At 46.6% G+C, this 24,000-nt stretch overlaps 1 protein-coding gene across 12 annotated transcripts in view; it reads left to right on the top strand.

The window, feature by feature from the left end:
* The window catches only part of sox6 (SRY-box transcription factor 6), a 162,208-nt gene that overhangs the window by 67,994 nt on the left and 70,214 nt on the right, over positions 1-24,000 (top strand). For all 12 annotated transcript variants that reach the window (XM_080843317.1, XM_080843324.1, XM_080843327.1 and 9 more), the window contains exon 7: positions 14,846-14,935. In XM_080843317.1, coding sequence (XP_080699443.1) covers positions 14,846-14,935 — 90 coding nt within the window. The remainder of the gene's footprint in view (positions 1-14,845; positions 14,936-24,000) is intronic.

The following is a 24,000-nucleotide window of genomic DNA, read 5'->3' as shown; positions in this document are numbered from 1 at the left end:
TGATGTGCAAACTTCTCCCCCTTTTTTCTCTCGCATGTCACACCCATCCACCCAACTCCCCCTATACCAAAAGATAGCCAGCCGGCCAGTCGACCTGCCGCTCTCCGACTTCTCTCCCTCGCTCTCCGACTCCTCTCCTCTCCCTCGCTCACCGACTCCTCTCCCTCGCTCTGATGCTGGAGGTCTGCCCCGCTGTCCACCCCTCTGACTGAGATGAGAGACGGACTAAATAAAGCTGACAAAATGCTGGGGGCTGAAACAACCACACACACACACACACACACACACACACACACACACACACACACACACACACACACACTTTCACCAACACACTCGCATTGGCATTTGATAAATACAGCCTACTTTAGTGATGGCTTTACAACTCTCTGTATTACAGGGAGCATCCCACTGTCCTCTTCAGTGCTTGTGTCTTTCACTGCACAGAGGCACCCAGCAGGGCTCCCAAACACTGTCAAATGGATCTCTCTCTCTCTCTCTCTTCCTCTCTCTCTCTCTCCCTCTCTCTCCTTCTTCCTCTCTCTCTCTTTTCAGATGACAAAACAAGCAGCTGCCGCTTTTTCAATGTGCCATTCTTTCCCCCCGCGTCCGGATCACCTTCCCTCTTCTCATATTCCGATTAGTCAACAGTAGCAACTGCTCCGGGAGCATTCCAGGAGCCATCTTCCCCGGTCTCAGCTGTTGACTCTGTCCCCCCTCTGTGTTCCACCGGAGCACAACGCCTCCATTGTGCGCCCCCTTCCCTCTCTCCCTCGTCCTCCTCCTCCTTCTCCTCCTCCTCCTCCTCCACCAGCACCACCTCTCGTCCCAGGGCTGGAACTCCCTCCCCTGATAGGAGGAAACGGGTGTCTTAGAGAGACAACCCTTAGCCAGGCCCCGAACAGAGGCCTGTTTGTCCTCGGCGCCTCCTCTCCTCATAGGTGCATCTCCTCGGCCAGGGGCAAGAGGGTCTGCTTGCTCTCTCTCTCACTCTTTCTCTCTCTCTCTGTCTCTCTCTCTCTCTCTCTCTCTCTCTCTCTGTCTCTCTCTCTTTCTCTCTCTCTCACAGCTCTACTCTGTCAGATTTCACACGGGCAGCCTGGGCCATCGCGGTCCTACAGAGCTCTACCCTCTCTCTGAGTGGTGCAGTGTGCTTCTCTGTGGTCGCCGGGGGGGGCCCAGATTCAGCTGTAGTTTACAGAGTGTGCATTTTATGCAACTGATATTAGACTGGATGGTGCTGTTCTGGAGTTGGCGGGATGGAAAAGGCAGTGGTGTGGGTGAGGGGGTGAGGGGTGGTTACTGTTTTAATTAGCTCACTGTTTTATGTTGGCGCTTCATGTTTGGAGCAGTACAGTGTGTGTGTGTGGGGGGGGGGGGGGGGTGAAATGCTGACACACAAGAAAGCACAGAGCCATTAATGGTCCTAAATCTGTCATTGTGCTATGGAGGCCCGCATGTGGAAATGGCAGGGCCCTTTATGTAGATTAAAATGACTTGAACAGCAACACACACATGGCCCTACTCAGGCAAAGGTGGCAGCTTGCAGGGGTGGGGAGGTCTCCCAGTGTGTTTGTGTGTGTGTGTGTGTGTGTGTGTGTGTGTGTATATGTGTGCTCGGGAGGGCACTCAGTTGGTGTGTCATACCCCCCACTCTCACCCTGCGAACCGATCAGAATTACCGTGCCCTCTTCCCTGGTGTTCATTTCCCAGGCATTCTGTGCGCATAACTGGACAAAAGAGCCGGTGTCATCTGACCGTGATCAAAATAGTGTCAGTGTAACTCACACCGTGGCCACAGACAGCTCAGATGGGCAGCTAATGATTTCAGCGCGCACAGCAGCCCTGCTTTATAAGCCACCTGTACAGTGCACTTCACAGCTCAGACACGGGACAACATGACAGCAGACAAGATTCCTCCCCTTAGCAGTTGCATTGTGTTTTCCCCACATTCGGAAGTAAACATGAATATTTTACACAGCACCTTTGATGGCTGTGTCGTGAACAAAGAGACTGTTTTATCACACGCGCAATCAAACAAATCTCTCTTGTTCTTTTTCTTGTTCTCTTGCTCTACAATTTTTTTAATTTTTTTTCGTTGGATGATGTTTCGCGCGTGCCAAGAGGTGAGATGGGGATGTCAGGACACACAGATGGAAACATGTTTTATTGCGCTGCGGTGCTGGAGTGCTGATGATTATAATTATTCGGCGAAGGCCATCTCTCTTTGGGAGTGGCCCTCATATAATTTTAAAGTCTGAAGAGGTCGAGTGGTTAATATGCCTTGAGACCCTTCCATCCGACGTATGTCATGAAGTTTCAATGATATGTTGAAGTTATGGGTTTGGATTATAATTAATTATGGCGCGGTTGGAATGAGATTTTTTTTTTTTGCTGCACCTCCAGCACCACTTATCATAATGCCGCAATTAGTAATTTGGGGAGCTGGGGGCTCTTCACGCTCCCCTGCGCATGTGTGAAGTGCCTTTCGCTAGAGGTACCTCTCACCACTGGTCTTGGCCTGGATCTTTTACCCAAAGTGTGTGTGTGTGAGTGAGTGACTGAGTGAGCTCACCCGGTTTGTATTCCCTCCAAGTACTACACTCGCGCGTCTCAGGACACGAAGGGTTGGAGAGAGAGAGAGAGAGAGAGAGAGAGAGAGAGAGAGAGGCAGGCGTCTCGGTGTGAAACCTGAAGGCGATCGTCCTTTCACGCAGCGTGGCGCAGCTCCTGTGGCTCCGTGTCAGAGAGATGGAGGGGGGAACTGGCCCAGTCAAAGGAAAATACGGGAGCCATTGTTGCCGGACAGTTCTGGAACAATGGGGCATTGAGGCGCTTAGCTGTAGGCCAGCAAGGGGACTTCCTAGAAACTGGAATTCTTAACCTTTTGAAGTGCTATGGTTACTGCTCCATCTCTCCTCAGGCGGCCCAAATATCATGATGGATAAACCTCTTTTATGTGCTCTCCCTCCCCACCCTCTTTTTTTTTGCAAAAAAGGGAAAGATAGAAAATAATAATAGCCTGAATGAATAACAGATGGGATTGTTAAGTTTTTGCAGTCGGGAGGTCTTACATCCATGCCTCTGAGATCTTGGCTCACAAGCTGACTTTTGTTTGACTGGAAAGGAACAGTAGCTGGTGGTTTGGATGGTCGTGTGAGTGTGTGTGTGTGTGTGTGAGGCTGTGTGTGTGTGTGTATGTGTGCATGTTTGAACATGTGTGGTGATCGGGAGCTGCAGCTGCATGCAAACTGTTATGTGGAACAGAGAATGGAGGTCGGCAGCTAAAAATAGTGACCTTTGGACTATGAGTGTGCAAGTGCTGAACCCTGACATGGGTAAACAGAGCTGACTGCACAGGACCATAAACATCTTTAATTGCTGCTCCGTAAAAAGTGAGAATGTCAGGGACGGCAACAGAAAATGTGCCTCCTTAATTAGACAAATGAATCCCGAAAGGGAAACCATTCCCCCATTTTATTTCTTTTCGCAGTTTACATTCCCAATTCATTACGAAAATAACTTCATGTGAAGTAATGGCCCTTACTCTACAAACAGACTTTAACGATAATTATTGATCATGAGTAATGTCTGGCTTTAATGTATATTTTTTTGGATTTCGATATGATCTTGGCTCTATGGCTTAATTTTTATCAGAAACGCATAGAGCCCATGTTTGTTTAAAGCAGTGAGATGGCCTGTTTTTAATCCGCAGTACGCATATGAGCCGTGCATTTGTATTTTCATGCTTGAGATGTGCTGGATCACATCATCTTTTCGTTGAAGCCACTGCTTCAATTACTGTGTGTATTGTAGAAAAAAAATCTCTCGAGCACATCGAAGTTGCCTGGCATTTATGATGAAATAAAGTTTCGGTGGCTACGCCAGACACTTGGCTTCACAGCAAATTTTAATCTATTCATGTGGATCCTATTAGGCTCTTTTTGTCCTTGTAGAGTCTTAGGCACCCATTAATTTAGTAAATCACTCTGAGCATCCATGATCACAGTACGCGGCATTATCCACACATTTCTATTAATTTAGCATAGATGAATAAACGCGAATGTTTTGGAGCATTGATTAGCAGAAGAGTTTATGTCTGACAGTTAGATTGCAGGGTACCAAACAAAAAATGGCTCTTTTGCAAGGTACCCAGTAATTTAATTCTTGTGTGAAATTATTATAATTTATTACAGTGTGTGGGCCTTAATGATTACCGACATCAAATGGAAATTATAAATTAAAATGAAGTCCACATATCTCTGGTGCTAACACTCATTTTCGTGAGTGCTGAAACCCTCATCAGCGCACAAAGTTTCGCAAGATGCCTCCCTCTGTCTTTTTTTATTTAATTTTTTTTTTTTACTTCCCACAAGGACACGTTTAAGACAGTGTTTCATGCAGGATCAAACAGGTTCTACATGTTCAGAGACAGTCTTGAAGAAGGTGTGTTTAAACTGTTCTAACATTTTAACCTCAGTTCTGCTCATGGTTCTATATTTCCTTGTCAGGGGGAAGAAAAAAAAACAGCCAATTTCTCCTGGAGATGAGCGAGAGGGAGGGAGATGAGAGAGAGGAGAGGGCAGGAGAAGTTCTTTTCACCATCCAAGCATTAAATGGTCCTAGTTCTTAAAAGTGACCTTGTGGGCAAGAGAGGCAGAGCCTGCCACCGCTCAGCTCCTTCCAGCTGCACACATGGCATCCATCGGGGCACAGTCACGCACAGTCCCAACACCTCAGGCTCGGACATATGTTGAGTTTTATTTCATTCTTCTGACATTAATCCTATTCACCAGCTGTTCTGCCAGCTGCCACTCTTCAGCTTAAGAGGAGATTGCAGTTTTGGGGGCTCTGAGTGTGGGTTTATCTTGGCTCCTCATCTCTCCTCGCTGAGTTTTGATTGGATTTTTTTCCCCTTCTCACCCTACCCTTCCTCTCTTCGTCCTTCCTCCTCCTCCTCGTCCTCCTCCTCCTCCATCTCCTCCTTCTTCTCCTCTCTAGGATCCTTAAGATTGCACACTTCCTTGCTCTCATTCTTTTTCTTAGATTTTTGCATATCCACCTCTACCCCTCAACCACCCAGCACACAGACCCACACACCACACACGCACACCCACGTCTTTTCCTGTGGTAGAGGAGGTTTTTATTTTTATCTCGCATCCAAGCCGTGTCCTGGATGGGTGCCCTCTGAACACAGCTCTGTCTGGCTCTGGCCAGCTCACCATTTATTATTCAGCTTCCCTCCTTTTCATATGGACATGGCCATCCCTGCACAGGGCCCGTCTGGAGGGAGGCTCGCTGCTGATGTGGGATGAGGCAGCCGCCCCGGTCTGCTGGGGAAAGGTATCTGGCACACAGTCTAGCCAGCCTCCTCATCCTGCCAGAGCCTCGCACATGCTGCTATCAAAAAATAAACATCACTGGGGTCTGGTGCTATTTTGGCTCACACTCTCAAGGAGCCATCTTTGTTGTTTTCTTTTGTATTCTGCTGTGCATATGTCTCATATTCGGACCCCGTGTATTTCTATATGTGTTTGTGTATGATACATCACTCAAGGCATATCTCTTCCTTTGTGGAGGTTTCATCGTAGTCTTTGCCCTGTTGCCTGCCTAAGCGAGGCCCGGTCTGAATTGATCACCGCCCTGGTGCGCACTTTAATAATTCAGCCGTGATGGCCGCCATGGACCTGCTGTAAAATGGATCGGGGGCGGTCGTGCACTGCACTGCTCAAGAGGTGAAGCCTCTTGGGAGCTGTTAATTCATATATGCTTGATGGACACGTGTCCTATTTAGCAAGGTCAGCCCTGGGGTGTGTGTGTATGTGTGTGTGTGTGTGCGCGCGCGGGGCTCTTGCGATGCGCAAGTCCCAGGAATGACCCCAGGTCACAGCTGTGGGCTTAATGTCCTCTAATACCCCTCCACCCTACCTCACCACCACCTCCTCCTCTAGCAGATAAGGAGTGCGGTGAGCTCCACTGATAACCCACCTGACACGCGCGGCAGGAATCACCCTGATGCTTTCCTGGGAAGCCTCCCTGACAGCGGATCACCTCCTGAGCCTCTCCTCAGCTTGCTCTTCAGGTTGCCTTGTGTGATCCTGCGCCGGGAGTCACCCGCCCCACATGCATCGCACTGCAGCCCGTTTGCGGTGCAGCTCTTTCGCGTGTGTGTGTATGTGTGTGTGTGTGTGTGTGTGTGTGTCTGCACATCGAGGGAAAGCCTCATCAAGCTAATTTGCCAGCTTATCAAAAAGAGGAGACAACTCTGGACAAATAACAATAGAAAGAGTAGGACTCCTTTTTAAATGTTTTAGTGTCCTCTTTTTTGTAAGCATCTGATTAAATGCAGTCATTTGAAGGAAGTCTCTCTATTTATAGCTGTTGTTGACAAGCCAAAATGCCTGTGAGCATTTCGAAGGGGGGGAGGTTCTTTGGGCGGGGGGGGGGGGGGGGGGGGGGGGGGGGGGGGCTACAGGTGATGAACAGAGATGCTCACTAAGTGGAATAATGAATAGTATTAGGTGTCAATTAAATCAAGCCTTCCTCTAGGTGCAGGTGCTCTACAATGCACTGACACATCTCAAGGAGTCAAGCCTCTTCACCCATGCATGCCAACAGGCGCATTTGCATATTAAAGAGCTGAAATTATTTAACTGAAGCAAAAAGTCTTCTGGAAATGATAGAGGTTATTAAAATTGTTGACAAGGAGCGAAGGTAATTGCCTGAAAATGAGCGGCGGCGGCGATGACGACGCGCTGTTGTACACAGAAACTCTTGTGTGTGTGTGTGTGTGTGTTTTTTTTTCTTTTCTCTTTCTTGCTTTCTGTCTTTCCCCTTCCTTTTTTCTGCCTGCTCTAGCTGTTGCCTTCCTCTTCAGTGTTTGCATTGTGCTCTCTCGCCCGGGTGTGTAACCTATTACGTTCAGATTGCTCCCTGGCAATTAGTGCCCTTTTTGTCCTTCCTTCAATAACGCCATGATTATGGAGACAGGAGCGTTTCGCCCGCATCCAACAGCTGTTGTCCCTGGAGCCACCGACGGAATGACAAAACATGTTTTCTTCTGTCGTTTCACTTTCCTGTGCTGCTTCTTCTAATCATTATGCTCTATTTTGTGTGATGATGGAGGCTTGTTTTAGTGGCTCTGTGATTAAGATATTCAGACGATTCTCCTGAGTTTGTGCTGCGTGCTCCGTATTTCTGTGTGTGTGTGTGTGTGTGTGTGTGTGTGTGTGTGTGTGTGTGTGTGTGTGTGTGTGTGAGAGATTCTCTGTTGCTTTGCCTTTCTTTCAAGAGATGGAGGGCAAGAATTGACAACAGAAGTCTTTGCCTCTGATTCATCTCCACATCCCCTATTGTATGCCTTCAGTAGAAGGTTTAGAGAATCACGATTATGCATTGAAAATGGTACTGAACTTTTCTATAGTGAGATTAGAGGCAGTCAGAGAAACTTTGTTGTGCTCTATACAATTCACACAAAACACACATTATTCCATCAGCCTTGACAAGTTTGTCCTCTAACTCTTAGTTCACTTTTCTTTTATGCGCTTTCCTTTTCTATGATAATTAGAGACCTTTCAATTATCAGCCCATCTATAATAAGAGGGCGTCCTCCAGGCTGGGTGACTTTGAGTGCTGCAATAATATTTCCATTATGAAGCATCAAGCACAGACACAGACACAGACATAGACACACACACACACACACACGCACACGCACACAGACACAGACACACACACACACACACACACACACACACACACACACACACACACACACACACACACACACACACACACACACACACACACACACCCACACACACACACACACACACACACACACAGAGCCAGGCCCCTCCTAGAGGGAAGTGTGCCCTCCAGCGATTGAGGTCTTCTGTCCCCCCCGCTGCTTCCTCTGCCAAGTTGGGCCTGTAACAGAAGGAGAAATTATTTTTATGGTCAGTGTCAGTTGATCATTGATTCGCTAATTGCATGTTTCCCCAAGAGGCTGGCCAGCTGATATATTTACCCCCCCACACTCTTAGTCTTTCCCTTTCTCCACAAACTGATCTCCCCTTCGTTCGCTGAGTGACTGGCTGTGATTACTCTGCACTTGTCACCGCCACTTTAATTTGGCCTGCGCCTAGGCAAGGACCAACAGACCTGACCATGCAGATGCTAACGTGGTGGCGCTTGGATGGACAATAGTGGCGATTTCAGAAGAAGAGTGAGGAGAAGGGAAGGGGATGGGGGTTGAAAGGATTTTCAGATGGGCAGAGGAGAGAGAGTTGGCCTCCTGAATCTTTATGGGGGATTGATGTGTGTGTGTGTGTGTGTGTGTGTGTGTGTGTGTGTGTGTGAAAGAGAGGGTGGTTGGCGTGGAGAAGTACTTCCTCTTGGAGAGAGCAAAAGGGGGTGGTTGGTGGTAGGGGTGAGGGTTCCAGTGACCATGTGAGGGCCCAAACTCACTGACAGATGTGTTGGCATGGCGCCACTGGGCACGGCTCATTGGGATGGGAGCGCGCTCACAGAAAGCATCTTCAAGGGAAAGCGAACAAAGCCTCAGGAAAAAAAGGGGGGGGGGGGGGGGGAGAAAAAGTGAAATGATCGCTGGAAGCGATGGCTGCTTCGGGTAAAAATATGAAGAAATCTGATATTTCAATTGTGATTTAACTGCTCGTATTTCTACACCACCACACCCAATATGTAAGCCTGCCATAGCTATTAAAATATGGCTCATGGTAATGCATCAAATACTCAATCTTATTGCCATGATAGCTTATACTCAATGGCATGTGAGTTAATAGGCTCTTTGGCAATTTTCCAGGGCCAATCATGACCGTCTTTCTAGTCGTAGATAGCATCGCAACATAGATAGTTAAAGGAAGGATTGTTTATGGACCATTTCAAATTCTAATTGGCAAGATTTGATTTGCCTATTAGTGTATTTATTTGTGTTGTTTGGACTCTGCTCAGCCATTTGAAGGTTGATATGGTTTCCATTGATGCCCTTGATTGAAGCGTTTCATTTTTTTGTAGTGGTAATAAAAGTTTCAATTGGCTGTAAGCCTTGCACACCTGAAAGCCTTCATGAGTTGATGGCAACCAACGTATTAGCAGTAACAAATTACAATATGAAACATAAAACATTTAATTTCAGCGTTAAAAATGTCACAGCTGAACTTAACAAGGAGCCCGAGGATCAGTGTTTTTCCTCTGTTTTATAAAAACATAAAGTTTGGCAGGCAAGGAGGGAGTTGTATCAGTGCTCACCTGCGCCTGTGTGTGTGTGTGTGTGTATTTCTGCTGTTGTGGTTTGTGTCAGACACAGAAGTTTGGCAGTGGGATTAGCCCAGGTGATCAGAGCTGAATGTGTACCAAAACTTTCACTTTCGCGTAGATTTACGAGCCTTGTTGCCTTCTCTGCTTCTGAATCACTCCTTGAAAGGGACCCGATTTATCTAGCTGTTCTATCTTTGCTCTAGTTGTCTTTTGCACAGTCTCCAGCTCGCCTGCATCGCAAAGATGATAGCGCAGCTGTGCCAACAAGCTATGTACCAGAGATCGGAGAAGCAGATAGAAGTTAAGTGTATCGTTGTTCTAATGGGTATTGTCAGCTCGCGTGTCGGCAGGTTGTGGTTTTGCCGGAGCGCTGTACAGGCCTGTTTCCAATACTGCACAGGCCCTGGCTCCGATACAACAGAGCTCTGTCATCCCTCGCGGATGTTCACAATAGCTGCATGACTGTAATGTCGTTTATAGTGTTATGAGCTTTGGCTTTGTCAAGGAAGAAGAGGTTGGAGGGGGGGGGCGGGGGTGGGTGAAATAGATCACAGAGCGGAGAGCTATTTTCCACCCTGTCGTGATATGTAGCCGTGCGATAATCCGCTTGTTTTGACAGGGTCGATGTCTGGAGTGGGGCTGGAGGTGCTGCTGTGGAGAGGGAGCTTTGCCTGGCATGAGGGGCGCTTATATGGTCCCACGGGCAGGGCTCAGGGCAGGCAGCCTGGCAGTGGGGGGGTCTTGGGGGGGCATTTATCATGTGCAGTTTTCTCTCCGCAAATGATGCCTCGACTCTACCACTCTGTTCTTTCCCTTTTTTTCTCCTTTCTCTTCTTTCCTATCCTTTCTTTCTCTCTGTCTCTCCATTTCTCTCTCTGTTGCTATCCCTCCTCATTCTCCATTACGAGAGGCGCAGGGACTTGATAGAAATGGAGAGTCAGGATTCCAAAGCTCCACAGTGGTAGGACCCAGGCCAAGCACCTCCTCTCCCCGGTACGGTGGCACTCCTAGGGGCCTGCTGAGCCGGGCCTGATGTGGGTTCAGTGGGGGCTGGGGCTCCGTGGCTGAGCTGTCTGTCGCGCGGACCTTGGGAAAATGTAAATAAGAGGCAGATAACGGCTATTGTTTTCATTACATTACATCCCCCCCCCCCCCCCCCCCCCCCCGCAGGCCTCCTCCACCCTCTCGGCATGCAATGCTTTATCTCCCTGGAGAGGGAGGAGGAGGAGGACAGGGAGAGCAAGAGATTTGGGGGCCCTCTCAGGGAAACAACAATAAAGTCAATGGGATTCTTTATTTATCTAGTCGCTGTTTTCCTCTTACAGCTTTGTGCAAACTGAGTGTCTATCCGGCTACTTTACACTATATGCCTCTTTTCTCTGGTATTGCCCTGTGTGTCTCTCTAATTCGCCTTCACTTGCCTTGGCTTGATTGAACATTTCTGTAAATTTAGACTGTGGTCATGACAAATATAATTTGAATTGTTTTATATATCTTTTGGCAAGGCAGATCAGTCCATAGTTTGAGTTTAGATTTGTATGTTCTTGATGTCAAATATGGTGCCTTAATTTAGCAGTGTAAAAAATATAGTCAGCCCACTAAGACAAGAAGAATTATTATACTGATGCTAAGCAGTGTTTCACTGGCATTTTTAAGTTCTCAAGAGAAGAGGGAATGGAATTTGAAAAATCGTGTTTGAAAAAATAAAAAACCCACCAATTATTCATCGGAGTCCCCTTAAAAATATCCCAGTCTTTATTTGGGCATTTTAAAACAATCCAGATGACTAGCTCATTAGCCACATGCTTTGCTTAAGCACTGCACATTATAACAGTGATATATCTAAACACTGCATATTATAACAGTGTTATATCTAAACACCGCATATTATAACAGTGATATATCTAAACCCTGCCTTCAGAGCAAGCTGGGCTTGTATGTGTCTGTGTGTTCCCAGTCACTCATCAAGCTATTTTATACACAAAGACAGGATGTTATTCACCCAGGTAAAGGAAGGATTACATATATATATAAAATACACATGCGTGCGCACATACACACACACACACGCACACATATGCACATGAAAAATGAAAGAGCGATTCTCTGGCACATTCCAGCTGTAGTGTGTGTGATGTTGGAGGGCTATGGCAGGCCGTGTCTGGCCCAGGGTGGAAGCGTGGGTCTGGAGGAGAGCAGAGAGAGAGAGGGAGAGAGAGAGAGAGAGAGAGAGAGAGAGGGAGAGGGAGCAAGGGAGCGTCCATTCTCAGGGGAGGGAGAGTGGAGCTGAATGGGAGCTGGCACCACATTATCTCCAACAGTTGGTGCATTCCTTAATGATCAAGTGCTGGAGCAGCATCTGTGGTGTGTGTGTGTGTGAGTGTGTGTGTGTGTGTGTGTGTGTGTGTGTGTGTGTGTGTGTGTGTGTGTGTGTGTGTGTGTCTTAAAGTGTCTGTGTTTGTGTGTGTTAGTGTCTAATAAGTGTGTGTGTGTATGTGTGTGTGTGTGTGTGTGTGTGTGTGTGTGTGTGTAAAGATGGGAAAGTCTTCCCTAGCACATCTGACCCTCCCTGGATACTTCCAGAGCAGCAGGCCTCGTCGCCAAGCTGTGCCATAAAAGGAAGTGTCTCTTTTTTCTACTGTCGGGGGGGAAAAGAATGCGAGTACTGCTGCTGTTTGTTGTGCATCCCCTCATGTGGGTTATTATCACAATGTGTGTGTAAGTGTGTTCGTGTTTATTGATGTGTGTGTGTTATCTGGGGGAGTGAGTTGGGAAATGTGTTTGTTTGTGTGTGTGTGTGTGTGTGTGTGTGTGTGTGTGTGTGTGTGAGAGAGAGAGAGAGAGAGAGAGAGAGAGAGAGTGTGTTAGGGGGGGGGGGGGGCGGCGGTTTGTATGAAAGAGGAAACACTTTCACTCCAGGGCAGGGCTTGTGGAAGAGGCTCAGGGGGTCAGGCCAGTCTCTCTCTGGGCCTGTGAACAGGCTGCCAGACTGCGGGGAGTTAACGCTCACACACACACACACACCAGGTCACTCTCTCATGGGGTCACGGAAACAAACTGTGAGCCGGGGATTGGAAAGTCAATAAAGCAGAAGTAATGTTAGAATGACCCAAAACCGGGGACGTCCTGGCGGCCTCCAGTCCTCCAGCTGAGGAAGGCTCACTTCAAACGCTTCGAGCCCCCACTCTGCTTCATCTTGCTGGGTGTCTCAGATCAGGGACAGGCTCTTTCCTCCCACCTTTGTTGGACATTTTAACTTGACTGGCCTCTGTCTTGTTTACAATCCAGCACTGTGCACAACACATCTCTTCTCAGAATTGAATTCCTGTTGATATTCTCAACTAATCAGTATTCTCTGGAAAAAAAAGCACATGGACCTCCAGTCATCAGTATTGGAACAACTGTTTGTGCTCAATATATTGAGCATATGAGATACAAAAATCTGACAATAATGCAGAATGCCAACCTTTGTCTAGCGTTCTCAGAAATTTTAATCCGCTTTTCATCGGAATGCTCTCTTGCCCGAGGTTTCCTCATGATGACTACAATAGTCCAAAACAAAAGCTCTGGGAAAATGGATCTCCTTAAGTCATCGGGGACACTTATGTGCTTATGAATCGTTCCCTTTTGTTTGCCAAAGTGTGTCGACAAATGAGCCATTGTCGGGGCGAGTGGCAGAACCATTCCCCTCCGGTGCCAAAGGGCCTTGCAGGGAGTGCAAGAATGTGTGCTTTTGCCCGTGACCCTGGGCCTCTCTTTCAGGGAGAACAAACCCGGCCCTAACACCCCTTATGATGTAATCCCCTCTCCAAGGGTGTCTTCTCATGGGCGGGGCGCTGATCTTAAAGGTCACCTTAAGCCGGGACACACTGACACCCGCCATTGTTGGCTTACCTCACTTCATGAAAATGAACTTTGTCAGAGGAAGACAAAGGGTTGTGTTCTAACCCAGGCTTACCTTAGGGACAAAACTGATTCAAAGAAGAACAAGAACAAGGGTGGGGTGGGCGATAAGGAGACTAAGAAAAGAGCAGATACCCTGTTGGTCTTTCTTGAGTTCTCCTGAAGACCAGGCGGACTGCCCCTCCAGTGGTGCATGCTGGGAACTGACTGACCTCTGTGTGAGGAGCCCGTCTCAGCGTCCAGGGCTCGGCCGGCTGGGTCTGTTAGCGGGCTGGGCAGTGTGTTCTTTATCAGTGCGCCCTTAGCGACAGCGTGGCAGATTCCAGCCATTCCTGCGCTGATTCATTGTCCACTGGACAAATGTTAATTGTCTTCATCACCAGCCGGGCGGGCGGACGGGCAGGCAGGAGGGGGCCGTCTCTCCACCTCCACCCCACCCCGCTACCTTTCCCTTTAATGTCTTTTTGTAGTGCCCCCCCTCCCCACATTCCGCCCTTTTACCCGCTAGCACCCCCTCCCCACCCCCCTGCTCCCCGCCGCTTAGCACCCTCCCGCCACCGTGACCTCCAGAAGACAGTCTGCCACATCACACGTTTAGTCTGGGGGAAACACAACCGTTACGCATGTGACAGACCGCATTGCCCCTGTCTCCTCTCACATTGTGTGTGTCTGTGTGTGTGTGTGTGTGTGTGTGTGTGTGTGTGTGTGTGTGTGTGTGTGTGTGTGTGTGTGTGTGTGTGTGTGTGTGTGTGTGTGTGTGTGTGTGTGTGTGGTGTATGAAGGGATGGTCATGAGTGTTTGTGGAACTGTATGGTGATGGGGGCTAGGATAGGAGATTGGGGGTTAAGGAGTTAAGATTAAAATAACTTTTAAATAATCATTTGAAAGCTGAGACTTACAAAATGGACCGTATGAATACATTAGATTTGGATTGAGCCAGTCAAGGGTGCTGCTTTTTTTGTGAACCTGTAAAATAAATGTAACAAATGAAAAAAAAAGGACTTAAAATAATAAGTACTTCATCCTCCTCCTAAATCTTCAACTGCTTGCCCTGTATTGACTTTTTAAATCTCATACGTGTTTATTTTATATAGGAAATTCAACCCGTCTCTTTTTGGCCTTTAAACCAAATGAAATAAATATTTCCTCAGCCTAGGCAGTGTTTTAATGGACTCATTTCAGAGTTAGTTATTGTTAATGCACAGCAAGTCAGTTGCATAGTTTGCCCCATGCTGTTGTACATTATTGTGCTAGGCCTGCTCGACTAATTCAAAACGTATGTTCAGTAATTATCATGTACAGTGCTTAGGCTTTCTGAGTGCCAGAGCCCTTCCTCATTTTGACCCGACTCCGGAGAAACAGCCCTCTCCTCTGATGTCGTTTCCGCACTATGCCTTTAAATTAGATGAATAGAAAATAAATGTTTGTATTTATTTAGTGACATTTTAGTAGCAGCACTGTAAAGTCAAACACCGCGCTGTGTATATTTCCAAAGGCAACGCATTTGGAGAATATCCTACTAAGACATAACACTTTCATTAGAAAACTCTCAAATGTATTTCAAAAGGTTTCATGCAAATCTAGGGAAAAATTACTAAATAGAAATCGAGGTTGAAATCAAAGTCATTAATAGGCTTTCTGTTTGTTGTCCATCTCACAGAGTCCTCCTGCATGGAAACACTGCTCTCTAAAGACTGGAAGGAAAAGATGGAGCGACTAAACACCAGTGAACTCTTGGGAGAGATACAAGGTAAGCTTGCATGCAGTGGTCACTCAAACCTCAGTGGCTCCTCAGCGGAGAGAGAGAGATAGAGAGAGAGAGAGAGAGAGAGAGAGAGAGAGAGGAAGAGGGAGGGAGGGAGGGAGAGAGGGAGGAAAAATGAAATGAATCATCATCAAAGTGGAGGGAGCACCCTGCCTATCAGCATGAATGTGAAAAGCAGCCACTGCGTGTTTAATAGAACACGGAGGCATTTGGCTGATACCCCTCTGTCTTTATCGTTCCCTCCATTTCCCCTGGGTCAGAATACCTCTCCCCATAGTCTTATGTAATACATACAGCCATTTCCTTTTACACAGTCTAGTGCTCATGGTTAATGTGTGAAGCTGTATCAAAGCTATATTGGTTGCGGCTCTGTATGCCTATACTGTATGAGTACACATATTTTGTGGGTGTACATCTATGTATGTGTGTGCATGAAAAAAGAGAGAGGGAATAGAGAGAGACCTAGAGACAGAGAGAGAGAGAGGTGTTGGGTGAAAGTCAGGTGGTGGGATGAGGCAGTGGTGCTGGAGCTGTCAGGTTTCAGAGTGCGGTTCAAGAGCATGAGCAGCTTGAGTCTAAGATGGAGGGAGGGTGCTGGGGTGGGCAGACCTCGCCCTGACACCCCAGCAGAAGCAGCGCCCTGACACCCCAGCAGAACTGCTGTCCAACTCAAGGGGGAAACACCCTCCACACGTTTAATCCAAAAAGGGAGAAAAAAAGTCTTGTGTTTATGCACAGAGAAGCTTGGCTTGGTTTTGGCTCTCTCCCCTCCTCTCTCACTCTGTCTCTGATGCAGTTCTTAGCACTGCCTGTTACAGGGAAGGTGTTTATGTAGCGGAGGAAGGCACAGTACCATGGCTCTGATAACACAAGGTTCCTCTGGCTCCAGCCCTGCTCTCCTCCCTCTGTATCTCACTTTCATTCTCCCTCTCTCTTAACGCTTTTGGGTCACTCTCCACACCCATTCTACCATGCCTTTGTACCAACTCCCTCCCTTAATCGTGGTATTTGGACATTACCTCAATTAGTCTCCAGTGAATATCTTCAACTATATTTGTACATAGCTCTCTGAAACAACTAGATCACATATATCAATATTCAGAACTTGTCATATTTATTTTTCACTGTGTAATATGAGTCCCCTGGTTGTCACATTCCATCATCTTTCACAATTTAAAATTATAAACAGATGCCCTTGCTTTTAATTATTGGATTGATTTACAGAGAAGGGGGGGGGGGGGGGGGGGGGCAGTCATACATTCTAATAACCTTAATAACCTTAATGAACCCAATGTAAATCATGCTGTGCCTGGGTAAACTAGATTCATTGTACCTGCCCATTTATAAGCTTCTGTAGATCAAAGTGCTGTGGATAAAATGTTCAAAATGATTTAGCCTTTTGAAAACAGGTCTATTTGAATTACAGGGCAGTTTTAACCTGTGATAAATTGAAATGGTGAGGTCATAGCAACCAGGTAGAAGGACTGATAATACCCACTGTGCCCTGTGTTGATTTCCAACACAGAGACAGAATCTGCACCCAACTCGCGAGCATAAATGCTTTTCATATTGCATCGGCAGCCTAAGGTTTTTAATTAGTGTGCCATTTCATTTGACTGTAGAAATTTCAAAGGCCAGCTTTGTGCTCCCCCTTACAAATGTCTCTCTCTGCGTTTGAAGTTGTCCTCATGTAAATACAGGCAATTAAAAAGGAAGCCCAGGGTTGGAGACACACAAGGTCGCCTTAATTAAAACACACACAAAGGCACCAAACAGAAAACACCTTATGATTAAGATCTAAAGGGTTATGGCGAATCAGAGACTGTATTAATTGTTAGGTTAAACTCAATCGAAAGGCCAAGCATACGTGTACGTTCAAATTAGCGTTGGAGAGTGGAAAACAAAGTATGACGTTTAGATAAAAAGCTACCTACTGCATCATTGGCCTTGCAACTCTTTTCTCTTCTTCTCTTTATTTCTCCCCTCTTCTTTTCGACTCAGAGCCAGTGATATGGTGCAATTTGCACAGAACTATGTTTTTTGTTGTATTGCGCTATTGTTAACAGTGACTTCTTTTGATAAATGTTCACAGAGTAAATAGCTGAACCTTGGGTATGTGTGCAGTAAAAAAGCAGAAGCAACACCTTTTGTTTGGCCTTTAAAAAAAGAGCCTTCTCTTTGACTCAGGGATGGATCTAAGGACATTTTCTTCTCTCCTCTGCAGCTTCTGTACTAAACTGCTTTACATATTTCTCACCTTGGTAACCTGCTGAGGCACCCACCCTGTATGTGTGCCGTGTCGAGAGCTGACAGGGGGGTAGGGGGGGGGGGGGGGCTTAATTTGACGGGAGGGGTCGAGTCAGTCAGCCCTAGATGATCCCGTGAATGCTCTCTGGTGGGAAAGAACAATGGGTTGGGCAGAGCTGCTGCTGCTGTGTCACCTGTAGCCGGAGAGCTGCATTCTTTGACTGGCGTGTGTGTTCTAACTTGCCCCGGCTTCATAACTGCTCACAGGGGGGAGGAATAACAGCTAAACAAGAAAACAAAACAAAACTCAAAATGGCGCGTTACGCTACAGGAGTGTTTAGGGAGGGCTGATGTGGTGATTCAGTTGGTTTGGAAATTATTTACAGTTCGTAACCATGTGCATTCAGGATTTACATAGTTTCGGCTGTGGAATTCACTGTAGATCTAAATAAAAATAGATCATAAAAACGAAATTGCTCACAGTTTTGGTGACCGTGAGAGAATAGAAAGCAGACAAGGAGCAGCGACGCAGCAGAATTAGAGGCAGATCGCTTTTCAGCCGCCAATGCTAGAGGTAACTGTTTGTTTTCATACCTGAGCTGAGCTGTCAATCAGGAGGAACGGCGGGGTGGGCAATGAGATCTCGCGAAACAAAACCACAGAGCAGGAGAGGCCCACTGCTTGGACGTACTCCAAGCCACAGAGCTGCACAGACACAGGCCCACAACACAATGAGCTGAGCAGCACAGGCACGCACAGAGAGAGGGGGCCGCCGCTGCACATACAAAAACGTCAGGCACACAGGCAGCCAGGGATACATGCATAGGTGAGATACAAAGAAAACATAGAGATGGCATACTATAGACAGGCACAGATGGTGTGTAGTCACTGATAGTGTTTCACCTTCGTTCAGTTCATAAATCCCTGCGCTTTACACATTGTAGGGCTCTTTATTTCATACCTAACATTCTAGCAGTTACAGCCTTCATTCTATTACAAAAATTGTGAAATAGTGAGGAATATGTTCCTTCAAACAGATTTTACTGATGGTGTGTTACATTTTTAGGCACAAAAAATTGTAAATACTGTTTTAGTTTAGCCCAGAGCAGTGCCCGAAGTCCAAAGATAAAAAAAAAGTTTACACAACTTAAAAAAGAAAAGGAAAAGGCAGTGGCTAAATATGAACACAAACTACAGTCCATTAAGGCTGTTTCCCCCCTGAGGACCAACATAAAAACTGGCGACAAAGAAAGATGGCCATTGTGCATTTTTTTTCTTTCTTCCTTTTTTTTTTTTTTGCCACACATGGCCACCACAGCTCCCAATGCCCTAAGAAAGTCAGGCTCCTCGCACTCCCCCTAATCAGTTAGTGGCTGCTGTCTGGGCTTTGGCGCTGGAGGTCCTGTGGAAGCCTGATAAGTGGAAGCTTCTTAAGAGGAGCGCATGGCCAGCGAGAGCCGCAGCTGAGACTGATTTGATGCTGGTCGTACCTGGCCTTGCTTTTCCGCCTGGACAGAGGAGGGACTGTGCTCAGACAGAGCACCAATTGTTCGAGCAGCTGGACTTACTTGAAAACACGATTATTCAATTTAGCATTCAGCTTTATTCCTAATGGCTCCAATAAAGTGCCGGCCAAGCTCTTATGGAGATATATGACACCATATCTGTAAACACACATATAACCATGAACATATTTTTGTGTGTCTGTGTGCACACATCATATGTGTTGTAATCTTATCCAAATATGGAGTCGCCCTTGTAAAATCAATGTTTTCTTTTTAAAAAGCTGTCCTTGATAACCCCTGAAGGCCACAACTAAATATACCAAATATTTGACAAAATAACAAGAAGTAGCCCAATCATAAAAACATTTGTACCAATTTTTTTATTTTATTTAATACAGCCCTCACAATTACAACCAGTTGTCAGGGGGATGCATTGCTGAAATATGTCTCTCAGTTCAGCGTATAGAAATTGAACAAAAGAAGCAGAAATTAATTTCCTCCTCGGGTCACTGTTTTAGATTTGATCTGCAGCCCAACCTTCTCACTGTTTGTGAGCGAGTGAGGAGTGTGCAAGATTTCCCAGAACGTAGCTGACTCCAGATCAGCTGAAGCCAGATTAGGACTGTTCTAAAGCCAGCCTTCACCCAAGTCAGATTGAGGGACTCAGACATTGCTCTCGAGAATGAAAGCTCTCGGGCTCGTCAGCCATTCTGAAATACACCTTCCATTCCCCAGCTCCCCCCACCCCACTGGAGAAGTGCGGCGGTTTGCATTTTTCTCCCCCGCGCCTCAATAGTCAACTGTTTGCCCCATGCGTCCAGGTGAAATACGAGCTACAGTAAATTATTATTCTTCGGAGCACATTTGCAAGATGAATGAGGAGGGGAGAGTTGTTGCTCTGTTTCGGCCCCCTAATGAATTGAGGAATTTAGCTTGTGGCATTCGCAGCAGAAAGGCACACCTTGTTTTCTGGTGCACTCGCGCCTACGCTCTCTCGCCCCTGATGGGGTGTTGCTGAAAGCCCCGGAGCAAACAAGAGTGTGTGCCCCCGCTCAACACTCCACCGCTGGTCTGGAGCTCCGAAGGTACAGGGGGCCGAAATCTGGTGGTTTCGTGCAAAAACACAGTCTCTTTCTCTATCTCGCTCACACACACACACACACACACACACACACACTACTCAAACACACATTTAAAAACTCTCTCAATGATACCTTTTCAACAAATTGAAAATAAGTAGCTAAGTCTGACCCTTTGTTTGGATGGGAGAAACTCACAGTAACCTAGGAGATGTAGCGGAGAAGAGTAATCATTTCATTTAAAAAAAGAACACAGCTTGCGGGACGAGAAAATGAAGTGTTTATCTGCGTCAGGGCCGCTGGGCGAAATGGCACCCTCGTGGGCGTGTAATGCTGCTTAAGCACTGCCAATGCTTGGGCTGGGCTGCTTTGCTACATGTCATGCTGGATTTCCCCCTACAGCCGGCACTGGGCTCCAGACACACAGGGCTCCGGCAGCCCAGCTCCACCCCAGGGAAGGGGAGCGAGAGGCAGGCCCACAGAGATGCAGCTGAGGGGGGGGGGGCAGAGTCAAAGATCTCACTGCTGGTCGAGCAGGTCCAACGACCACCGACCACCAGTCCTTCACTCTAACCTGTGATTCACGTTGCTCATATGTACTTCTATTCCAAAGAATATGGTCACATTCAGGAGGCTTCCTAAGGACACAGGGGAAAGCACTCGTCATGTCTCTTGTTCTTTCTCTTTCTCTATCTCTCTCTCTCTCTCTCTTTTTCACTGATGTATCTCTAATAGACTACCCCTTGTTTTGCTCTGCTTTGAATCAGACCTTGAATGTTGGCCAGTGTTGGAGGTCCAAATATCCCCCCCCCCCCCCCCCCCCCCCCCCCATGCAAACAGGAAAGGGTCAAGGTGTTGCCATGCATGCCACAGTAGATGAATGGAGGATTTAAGAGAGTGTCACGCGCGTCATCCAAGGCCGTCTAAATCACATTATAGTCTCAATGCCAGCCTCTAGCCATGCCAGTTTGAAAGAGAGATGGCTTTGTTGCAAAAAAATATTTTGGGGCAAATAATAACAAGCCTTGATATGAAACAAAATAAATATCTCCCTGTCTAAAGATTTGTTGGTTCTGCCTGACCAAGTCCGGCCTCCATCTGGTGGTTCATGTTCTGTTGCACTGAGATGGAGTGCTTGGTTGAATGGGAAGGACGCGGACTGAAGTGTTGTGTGTCTCTTATGATATTAATTAGCCTGTTGAGGTGCTCTGTTGGCGTCATTAGATTATCAGATGGCATTAATGTGCACTATGAATGTCAGAAATATGAAGTGAGATGCGGTTTAATAGCCACTTTCCCCAACTATGTTTGTTAGCCAAAGATCTTATCACAAAAAAAAAACTGTGCGTTTGTGCCAATTATAGAAGGTGCTCTGTTGTGTGAGGCACAACATGTGTTTTTGAGGCGCTCAGGGCAGATGTTTATGGACTGGATTCCATTTGCTCTCAGCATCCCATTACACCTTCTCTCTCTTTCTCTTTCCCCTCTCTTTCTCTCTGTCTCTCTCTCTCTCTCTCTCTCTCTCTCTCTCTCACACACACACACAACACATATACCGATGTACAATGCTGTTATTAGATGGTGCCATATTAACATAAGCAAACAGAGCTAATTGATCTTAAGTGCTTAAAATGTAGTGTTAACTTTTGTGGTCATTCAGTGGGGGGAAAAAAGAAAGTTCAGTTCATGGTATTAAATCCAGTCCACTTTCATGTTGCACTGAAAGGTTCAGAGAATTGATGGCTTGGACTGCTGTGCACTGACATGAGATAGTGAGTCCTTGCTCACGCGTGTTAACAGTGTTTCTATGTGAGGGATTAGAGAGGTTTATATTGTCTCGGGGGCAGAAGGCCAGGTGAAACAGCTGTTGCTCGTATTGTCTCAACTCAACTCAGAGGCACGGAGGCTCTGATAGATCATATCTCAAAATGTCTGACCCATGCTTCACTGGGTGTGTACACGGATGTTCTTGGAAGACATGAGACACACACAAACACTCACACACATACACACAATCATATTATAATCATAGGCTTTGAACAAAAACAATAAAACATTTTATTATTTTCTGCCTCGAAATGTGGATGAGATTTTGGTAGAGAACATATGTACGAGGGTAGATAAGTCCTTATCATAGTTAGAGGCTTCATATTAACTGTAAATGTGAAGTTTGCTTTAGTAAATACTTAAGATAATTCAATTGCACTTTACAACCAAGTTTCTGCCTATACTTAGATTTGAATGTTGCAGGAAGCATCAGTGGATACCAACTGCAGTTTTGCAGTGAGTAAACTGGCTCTTTGTGTTTTCCCTGAGAAGGACCTAGACAAAAGGGACTTGCTCTCGCCGAGAGCATATGAGTGCCATAAAGCGTGCGTGTACTGTTGTGAAAAGTCTGCGGGTTGAAAATCATTAGCGCATGTGCTCTTCTCTGAGTTTTGGGTGTCTGAACGTTTCTCTCTGAGTGTGTGTGTGTGTGTGTGTGTCTGAGAGTATCTCTCTGAGTGTGTGTGGCTGTGTGTGTGAGAATGTTTGTCTGATTGTATGTATCAGCAAGTGTACATTATGTCAGAGTGTGTGTGTGTGTTTGTGTGTGTGTGTTTGGACATATACCTTTCCCATGGCGGGGAGTGTGGAGCCTCCTCCTCCTGCAGCATGCCAGGCATGTCAGCTATGTGCCGTGTGTGTCGGGCTCCGGCCCCGGCACAATCCCTGCTTTTAGAGCCCTCTTAATTTACTTATGATGGGCCTGCAGCATATGTGAGGATTCACAATAGCCAACTGATGGGGAGACAAGGAAATTCCAGTGCTCTGGCGTTTTTCTTTTCTATTTTTTTTTTTTTCCGTAAGCAAGAAAGGAGGAGGGAAGGGAAAAAAAGTCATTGAGATTTAGTCATAATGGTTCAGCTGTCCAAAGCAAAGACTCAGAAGAGAATAGGGCGCCTTGTGATTCTTTTCCTTTTTCTCTCCCCCTTTTCTCTTTTTTTTGTGTGTGCCTGCATCTTTTATCTCTGTTATTCACTTGGGACTCTTCAAAGTAACAAGCTGCCTTCTCTTCCCTGGTGCTGGACTTGGAACTCAAATTAGGGTCCGCTTGATTGGGGGTTGGGGGGGGATGTATGTGTATGTGTGTGTGTGTGTGTGTGTGTTTTTGTGCGGGTGTATGTGTATGTGTGTGTGTGTTTGGGGGGGGGGGGGGGGGGGGTAGGAGAGTAGCTGTGGGACAGAACAGATCACACCCCTACAAAGTGTCTTTCATCCACTGGCCCCTGGCTTCAACAGCAGTAGCCATGGCTGCAGTTGTCTTGCTAGCTTTCTGTTTTTAACCTGGTTCAGCCTCAGTGATATAGCCCTCCTTGTTGTTTTCTATATATAAAGAAAGCTAAAACATCTGTGCTGAGACTGCTGATGTGTTTCTGTAATCAGAACTGAATTTCCCTCATCGTGGGCATGTCTCCCCTGTGTGAGTGTGCACCTTGGCTGTCTCTTTCACTCACTAGGGGTAACTGAATTCTTGCGGGGCTCCCTTGATGTCACAGTGTATCAGAGTGTGTGAAGGTGTGTGTGGTGTCTGCGGAGGAGGGGCGTCTTGGGGCTGCCCGACCATCTCTCGCCAGAGCTCCTATCTGAGGAGACACCTTTACAGGAGCGTGCCGCGCCGCGCTGTTAGGGGCCATGCAATATGCAAGAAAGGCCTCTTTGTCAAGATGCCGGTCAGACTCCAACCACGGCTCCCCTCCCCAAGCTCCGCCGGCCAATAAAACTTTTATCTGGATTTTAAAGCTGATCTATAATTCAGGGCAAAGAAGAAAGGGAGTTTTAACACCAAAAGCCAGGGCAGAGAAAAACATATGTTGTCCCCGCACTGAATTATTGAAGTGGTTGAACTTGGCTCCGGTTGAACTGACATTCTCTCTCTTTTTGTACACGTGTGATAATGTTATGATACTGATCCGATCGGAGACCTGATATCCTTATTATAATTTTCCTGTCTGCACGCAGTAAATGTGCTTTAAATATTCTCCCATTTATCTGATCTCTGCACGTGTATGAATGAATTTCATATTATACACATGTCTGAAATGAGTGCATTCACTTTCATGTGTCCCAGCACAAAAACATTATGTGGGAAATAGCTACTGTGGATCACTGTTGGAGGCTGTGGATACAAAAAGAAGAAGGAAATCAGACAAGAGGGGGAAGAGATAAAGAGAGGGAG

This window comes from Sprattus sprattus (assembly GCF_963457725.1).
Source record: "Sprattus sprattus genome assembly, chromosome: 8".
In the NCBI taxonomy this organism is placed as follows: domain Eukaryota; kingdom Metazoa; phylum Chordata; class Actinopteri; order Clupeiformes; family Clupeidae; genus Sprattus; species Sprattus sprattus.
Note: the sequence above shows the minus strand (reverse complement) of the source record. Positions and strands in the feature narration are given on the sequence as shown.